This window comes from Galeopterus variegatus, unplaced genomic scaffold (genome assembly GCF_000696425.1).
Source record: "Galeopterus variegatus unplaced genomic scaffold, G_variegatus-3.0.2 Scaffold4488, whole genome shotgun sequence".
Classification (NCBI taxonomy): domain Eukaryota; kingdom Metazoa; phylum Chordata; class Mammalia; order Dermoptera; family Cynocephalidae; genus Galeopterus; species Galeopterus variegatus.
In genome coordinates this window covers 135028-143020 of record NW_007730599.1, presented here as the reverse complement: position 1 = coordinate 143020, position 7993 = coordinate 135028, and the positions used below count along the sequence as shown (strand labels likewise).

General features: G+C 48.0%; 1 protein-coding gene across 1 annotated transcript in view; it reads right to left on the bottom strand.

Annotated features, from left to right (window-relative positions):
• The window catches only part of LOC103603183 (chromosome unknown open reading frame, human C1orf116), a 40080-nt gene that overhangs the window by 1773 nt on the left and 30314 nt on the right, over window positions 1–7993 (bottom strand). Inside the window, exons 2-4 of the mRNA XM_008587672.1 lie at window positions 4845–5030; window positions 2222–2399; window positions 49–983 (exon numbers count right to left, since the gene is read on the bottom strand). Of these exons, the coding sequence (XP_008585894.1) occupies window positions 49–983; window positions 2222–2399; window positions 4845–4949 (1218 nt within the window). The 5' untranslated portion in view covers window positions 4950–5030. The remainder of the gene's footprint in view (window positions 1–48; window positions 984–2221; window positions 2400–4844; window positions 5031–7993) is intronic.

Below are 7993 nucleotides of genomic sequence, written 5' to 3'. Positions count from 1 at the left end.
AGGAGCAGGAGCAGGAGCAGGCCCCCGAGCTGGAGCTGGAGCTGGAGCTTTCCCTGTAGCAGGAACAGCCGCTGAGACCTGAGCTGGAACTGCAGGCTGAGCCAGAGCCAGGGAAGGGGCCTGAGCTCGAGTCTCCTTGAGCCTGATGGAGCTGGTGTGCTTATTTAAGAGGACGCTGGGCTCCTCTTGGTCCTGGGGTAGCCCCAGCTTCTCCAGTGCTTCTCTGCGTGCTTTCCTTTGCTCCTGCAGTGAAGAGACCAGGCCGGAATCTCCAGGGGCAGCCTCAGCATGGCGAGACAGCCAGTTCTGGGGATCGCCATGGAAACTGCTTCGGCTGCTCTTCAGAACAATATTAGGTGGCAGCTTCCGGAGCTTGGGGGTTGTGAGGGATGCCAGTCGGGCATCTGGATCTCCCCTTGAGGGGAGGGGAGTGTCTTCAGGTCTAGCATTCTGACAGGACACAGCAGGAGGAGACTGTGATTGTCTTGGGCCCCCTATTGAGCCTTTCTCATTGGCTTTTTGGGACATGGTCTCTGAAGAAGTCTCCTCTCTCTTCTGGACACTAAAAGGCGTGTGGAGCTGGGGTGGGTAGCTCTGCTGTCCTGGCCCCAAAGGCAGGCTGTCTTCCCCACACTGCGCTGGCTGAGTGTCCTGGAAAGCCTCTGGTGGGGGGATGAGCTCCACGTCCAAATCAAGGGCAGCCTCCTGGTGGCTGGCTGGTACCTGGCTGGGCTCACTGCTCTGGCTGACCTGCTCTCTCACAGGCTCTGGTCCAAGCCCCACAGAGTCTTCAGAGATGTGGCTGTTAGTTTGGGTGGTGCTTTTCTTGAGGTTCTGGTTTATTCCAATGTGGATATTTCGGGGGAGGCTGTAGGAGCCAGACCTGAGGCCCAAGCCTTGGGGCTCAGGAGGATGGGATGAGCGAGACTGAGTCACTCTCCTTGGTTCTGATCCTTGCTGAACAGTTGTCTCCTCTGGACTTCCTGTGAAAGCAGGGAGAACAGTTACAAAAGACCAGGCAGAGGTGAGAGTCCTGCTGCAGATGGGAAAGCAAATACTTCTTGAACTCTGATCTCCAACTAGCAATGAATGGGTTTTATTTTATTTGTTTTGTTTTGTTTGATTGTGAAGGGGCAGCACTCTTGCCTGGATACCATTTAGACTCACAGGGGTCTAAATAATAGCAGATTCTTTTCCACTGAGGATTAATTTTTCATGAGGGTTGGGAAGAGGTTAGCCCCTAATTGCTCCATATCCTGAACTCAGGCACGCCCCAGCCTTCTATAAGATGCACCAGTGCTGGAGGTGGATTCAGGACAGCTCCCTCTAGCTATCTTGGGGCTGCTAGGTGACTGAGCCCAGTGGAAGCAAATGAACAAGTGACTTGCTCTCAATTTGGCCAGGCTTCTGCCTTCTACTTTCACTTTCTATGAGCACCTTGATTCTGTATTAGCCAGGGTCCCTGCACCAGAGAGTGACATGGCTTCTTTTCCTCCAGTGAGCTAGGCAGGTGCCTCAGGCCGACTGGGCCAGTGAATCAGCCTTAAGGGGCAGTGAAGCCCCCCGTCACGGCTCTGTCTCCAGGGAGGGTCTAATGCATTGTCAATAAATATGTGCTAAATGAATAAATGAATGATTGCAGCCCCGATACCAGTGGGACTGTACTCAGGAATAAAGTGCTCTTCATACCCTGGGATATATGGCCCCACACTCATGGCCACACTTGTGTGTCATCCTGTTCCCTTCTCCTGAGCCTGAACACCATCAGCTCCCCACACTCAAACAAGGGCCTCAAGGCACCACCCACTGTAGCTGGGGAGCCCTTCCCCTCTCTTATCTACTGCAGCCTGTCCTTTGGGCCACCCAGATTAGCTCCTCAGACTGACTCTCCAGAGCCAGGCACCCAGCCTCCCTGACTCCCTCCCCCACCTCCATCATATCTCTTTAGAATTTCTCCATGACAGGATGGGAGTTGCTCAATCTCCTTTCCCTCCCCGGCCTTTGACTCTTCATAGAAAGGTATAGAAAGCTGACTTGTCAGTGTTCCTCCTTCCCTCCAGGAATGAGGCTTTATTCTTTCCAGGAGAGTGGTGGGGAGGGCCATTGTTCCTTCTTCTGCCTGTGACTCTTGCAGCAGAGGGCAGGCAAGTGGAAAGAGGCCAGAGGATATGCTGATTTTCTGGGTTTTGCTAGAGGGGCTGCCCCAGACCGTCTGTCTTACCCTGGAGAGCAGGCTGGGTTAGGGGCAGCACTAGGGAACCTCGAGGGGTTGTGGCTGGCTCAGACTCATCAGTGGACAGTCCGCTGTCAGCCTCAGTGTCCAATGAGCCAATGGTCTCCTCCAGGAAGAGCAGACACTCCTTCTCTTCAGCAGACAGGAAGTCGTAGCTGCTGTCACTCTGTGGGGAGCAGGAGAGAACAAGGGGAGGGAGAAAGGGCCATGAGAGGGAGCTCCCTCCACAGAAACTGGCGGGGCCTGAGAACCACCCTGCTGTGGGGAAGGAATGCTGAAGAGCTGGAAACCTTTCCCTGGTGCTACTCTGCAAACCTGCTAGAGTTGCTTTCTGAAACTGGAGGCACCGGGGAGGGCAGAGACGTCAGGCTACTGGCCCACTAGCGCCCAGCTCTGGGGGCCAGGCAGGCAGATGGCAGGGGGCCTTTCTTCTGCTCAGTCTTGGGTGGAATGCTTAGGGGCACAGATCAGAAGCATCCCCAGGTTCTAACGCCAATTCTGTGTGGCCTTTGTCCAGTGTTCCAGCTTGTGTGTTTCTGATTTAGCTTCGAATTATATGGGCAACATAATGATTTGGCCTGAAACTTCAAGAGTATTGCTTTTAACTTTTCAAAGTACTTCTGCATACTTGATCTGGTGTGTCAAGGACAGTATGAGGACAAACAGGAAATGCAGCCAACTACTGGCTGCCAGGCCAATGGGAACAGTGGCATGACTGGCCACAGATAAATTCACCAAATACTTTATACTTGACTTTGAAATGCATTCCATACGAGATCTTTCCCCTTGTGTGTTTACTTTCTTGATGGCATTTGGTTCTGGCTAACGTTCAAATAAGTGTGCATTTCTTAAGCAAATATTAACTTGTGGGGGGTGGAGAAACTGGATGGTATAGGGAGAGGGGAAAGCAACTTAGTATTAAATATTAAGTACATATTAAAGTAGGTCATCTTCATTATGAGAACTCACATAGGGGTATTTGGAAGAAAATGCATGACCATCTCAAATGGTTAATGCCATGCTCTACAAGCCAGGAAAATTGAAGGAACAGTTGCTTGTCAAAAGAGGTTGAAGGGAAAACCAAAAGGGCAAATGAGAATATATGAAATTTGGCCTGAGTCTCTTCTTGGCATCTCTATCTCTCTTCCTAATATTTTGGATGCTTCAGAGTTGTACAAGGGTACTTCAAAAAGTTCATGGAAAAACAGAATTAAAAGATAAGATGAATGAATCTTCATGAACTTTTGGAAGACTCTTGTATATTCTCCAGACCCACTCACATGGCCAGAAAAGATTTCAAGACAGCCCTAAAAATATCCTGGGGGAGGGGAGAGGATTGTTGAATTACCCTTCCAGTTTCCCCTGCCCCTTAAAGAGCCATCTGTCAGTTGAATGACTGTGGCCTACATGGCAAGGGAAGCCCCAAATACAGCCCTCAGAAGCCCTGATGCCAACTCAAGGAGTTACTTGAACAAAGATCTTTTTTACTGCCCCCTTCTCCTAAAATAACCTTGCTAAGGATAAGCCAACTCTGAATTTCTCCTTTATGGATGATTCACATTGAAAACCTTCAATCCCTGTTATGTTCTGTGCCCAATGGCATGTGACTATTCATACTGGCCTCAGCAGAAACAGAAAGATGTCTCTGTGGCCTCATCATCTAGGGTCAAAAAGAAATTATGTATAAACCTATGCTTTGGATTCGTGCATATGTGTTGTTTTTTGTACCCCATTTTTACATGTCAAAACCCTGACTATATTAAACATCCTTGATATTAAGTAGACATCTTCATAATTCTTAAATATTCAAATACCTCCATAGAATATAAAGTGATAAAGTATAAACTCTCCAGGCTTACTATGCATATGACAAGTACGAACAACCAAAGAATACTTTCATTTGGACATAGGACAGGATTACTCTTTCACACCAGCCTACAACAACTGAGATTTAAATACATGCCACTTGCAAATAGTTAAACCAGTGACTTTGGAACATTCTCTGCTCCTAGATAGGCAGCTTTTTTCCCACACAGAGGCCTGTGCTAAGTGCTTTATATGTATCTCATTTACTCCCCCAAGAACCCTATGAATTAGGTGTTAATATCATCCCCATTTTAAAACTGAGCAGACTTATGCTTAGAGAAGTTATTTGCCCAAGGTCATACAGCGTATAAGTGGAGAACCCAGACCTGTGTGGCTCCAGAACCTAGGCTCTTAATAACTCTATTCTCTTGGATCTTTGTAAAAGGCTGAAGGGACGCTGATCATTGCAGAGAACTTCAAGAATCCTTGTGCCACAAGGAGCGACATTCCGCTTTCTACCATGACCTCCTATCACAGGCCTGCTCTCTCTCCTCAACTGAACCCCCCCACCTAATGAAAATTGGGGAAAAAAGTCTCATTGTTCCTATTGCTCTTGGAGGTTATCCTGCCCTATTCTCTGCAGAACCAGGGGTGACTCAGGCAGAAAGCACCCACTGATGTTGTGATTCACTCCATGAGGAGGAAGATGAAAGAGAAGGTGCAGTGAGCGAGGACAGGTGGCAGGGTGGGCAGGGCAGGGCAGGTGTGCAGAGAGCGGCCAGGCTGCGGGAGGGAGAGTACATACAGATCCAGAGCGGGTGGAGGTGGCGCTCATCATGCTGTCACAGCTGCCGATGCGGGTCACGGGTTCCGAGCCAGGCCCCGCTGGCCACAGCTCCCTCTCGAGCATCGCCCGAGGCAAGGTGCAGGGGTGGCGAAAGGGGCTCCCAGAGGGGAAGCGAAGGGAAGCGAAGAATGTCCCAAGCTGGGCCTGAAAAGAAAAGAATCAAAGCCACGTGTGAGCCGAGGCTTCTGCAAGGCAGCATGGTGGCAAGGACACCAAGCAAGCAGAGAGCTGGAAGGGGCACAAACAGCCACTGCCCGAACCCCCGGCTGGCACAGAAGGACACACGAACCGGCTCAACTACATGCAGAAGGACGGACTCGGGTGGTGCAGAGGCAGCCTAGTCAAGAAGGAGCTTGTGACACTTCTCTTTGTAACGTTATTCTCTGAAGCAGGAAGCTTAACTTACATTTTCATTACTGTACACACTAAACATTACAGAGCTCAATAGCTCGGGTTCTGGAGGTAGTTGAGTCTGGGTTCAAATCCCAGTTCAGCCATTTACAGTTATGTCACTTGAGGCAAATTACTCTTTGAGTCTGTTTTTCCTCATTAAATAGGGTTAACGAAAGGATTAAATGAGATAACACTTAGCACAGTTCAGTTGGTCATAAATCCTCAAACACTTAATGAATAAATGAATAATTACTACTGTTCTTGTAGTAAGAAAAAAACAAGATCCATCTAGGATCAAACTAAATTAAAGCTAGGGAAACAAGACTTCAGAAAAGAAGGGTTGTGGCTAAACGGAAGACTACGGCCTTGAGAAAAGGAACAGAGCCCCTAATAGTACCTACCTCGTAAGGTTGTCGTGAAAATATAATATAATGAAATACTCCATGTAAAACGCTTTGCCCAATACATGGCCCAGTAATCGTCAGCTGCTCTCACGGTCAACATTACCAACATCATCATAACTACATCTCCCTAGCCTTGGAGACATGAACATGGCACCCGCCGTGGTTGACACAAACCCAATTTCCCTCTGTGCGTCACCTCCTCCGCACGAATTCCCAATGAGGTTCCTTAGCTGTGTTAAGTGAACTAGAGAAAGGCTTATGTAGCCTCCTCCCAACAACAACTCCTTAGGGGGAAAAAATTTCAAGTTCATGGTCACAATAGTAGTAGCAAAAAAAAAGGCAGTGTTGTCTTTCTTTCCTCTGAAAGTACAAGGATTTTTTATACGTCTGTTTGTGGGCAGTACTGTACCAGAGCTGGGCAGGCCAGGGGTGACTCTCCTATGTTAAAAGGAAATCCTAAAAGAATTAAGGTCAAAAGAAAGCTCCAAGTCAAACAGAGAGTTGCGGGAGAGCTAGAATTAGAATAAAGTTTGATTCTGAATCCATATTTTCCTCATAACACCATGCTATGTTTTCCCACCATCTTTTCCGCCTTACCAATACCAAGTAAAATGTCCTCGAAAAATGTGTTCAATTTGAAATCTGGGGGCTTGAGGCTTGGATACCAGAGCAGATGTCCCTTTGGCCACTGCCAATAATTGCTTCCAGTGTCGAAGTCAGATTTGGGCGGGGTTGGCTGAGTCAGCCTTCCAACCCTGTAGAGCTGGCAAGCATAGGCCATGCGGAGCTCCTCTTCTGCATGGGAGGAGTCCCTCAAGTGGGGCAGGAGGGAGGGGGCAGGCCATTGGAGAAAGGAAAGGGAGGATCCCTAATGAGACAGACACACGTAGTTCATAAGGGTCCAGAGCCTCTCAGGAGATAAGGAGGGGACCAGAGGGACAGAGACACCAAAGAATACCAATGATAAATCAACATCGGGTGAGATAACTCTTAGTGTTTCTTCATGAGGTTAATTCTCCACTACCCAGAACCCCAAAGAAACAGGAACGTGAGAGATCATGTGGATGATGTTCAGTCATCTCGGCTATGCACTCCATTAATGACTGTCCAGGTTCAGAGAGTACCAGCCCATTCCTAACGTTCTGTAGGGTTGAGGGCATTATAGCAAAGACACATAAGCCTAGACACACAGAAGGCACTCAAAAAGTGCTGAATGAATAAACTTGTGATCTGTTCTAGTGTCTGTTGGTTGAGCTGTTGGAAGACTTTTCCCTGGCATCCAACCTATCACTGTAACTTTTCCCTTAAATTTTTTATTTCTCAGAGAATATATGGCTCAGTTGAATTTGGGTAATCTTTTCAGTTAAACTAACATTTATGAACACTTAAAAGGCACTGGGTTACAAAGCTGTATAAGACAAAGGCATTGCTTTCAAGAAGTCAGTGTAGATCCAAGGGTCTAGTTTTTTTCATCTTTCAGAGGAAATTACTACCCTAGTTCTTCCAAGTATGCTTCAGACTTTACAGTGACTTGCTAGCCTCACTTTGCTCCCAGGGAAGTCTACCACACTCCCGTTTCAGAAACTAGGATGGCCTAAAGCAGCTGGCAGAGAGAAAAACAGTACAACAGGAGTAACACCGCTTCACGAGAACATAGCATGCTCTAGCTTAAAAAGTGTTCTCAGATATGCTAATTCAGAATAACCTGGTAACATAGGCAAGATGCGACATTTTCTTCACTTTACAGATTAGAAAGTAGGGGATGATCCAGACCCACATATACAGGGAAGCCTGTAGATCCTCTCCCCTCCAGAGGGCATCTCAGGGACTGTCCAGGTGCAAGAGGGACAGGTACCTAAAGAAGGGTCACTGATCACCCCTCACTAAATACTAAAAGCCCTAAGATCACCCTTCTCTTTCTACTTCATACCTTAAACTCCATAAATTATCTGATTCAACTTTATACCTTCAGGTCAGTTTATTGCACCAACAACAGATATTTCCAGAGTAAAGAAATAACACCATGGGGCCGGCCCGGTGGCGCACTGCTACAGTGCAGCTGCTTGGGAAGTGCGGCGGCGCTCCCGCCGAGGGTTCGGATCCCACATACAGACTGGCCGCTCACTGGCTGAGCGAGGTGCGGGCGCAACACCTAGGGTTGCGATCCCGTTGCCGGTCCCGGTCCGGTACGGGCGCGACACTGAGGGTTGTGATCTGTTGCTGGTCACGAAAAAAAAAGACAAAAAGGAAAAAAAAAAAGAAAAAGAAATAACACCAAAAGCTACTGAATATCATGTTATCAAGCACTAC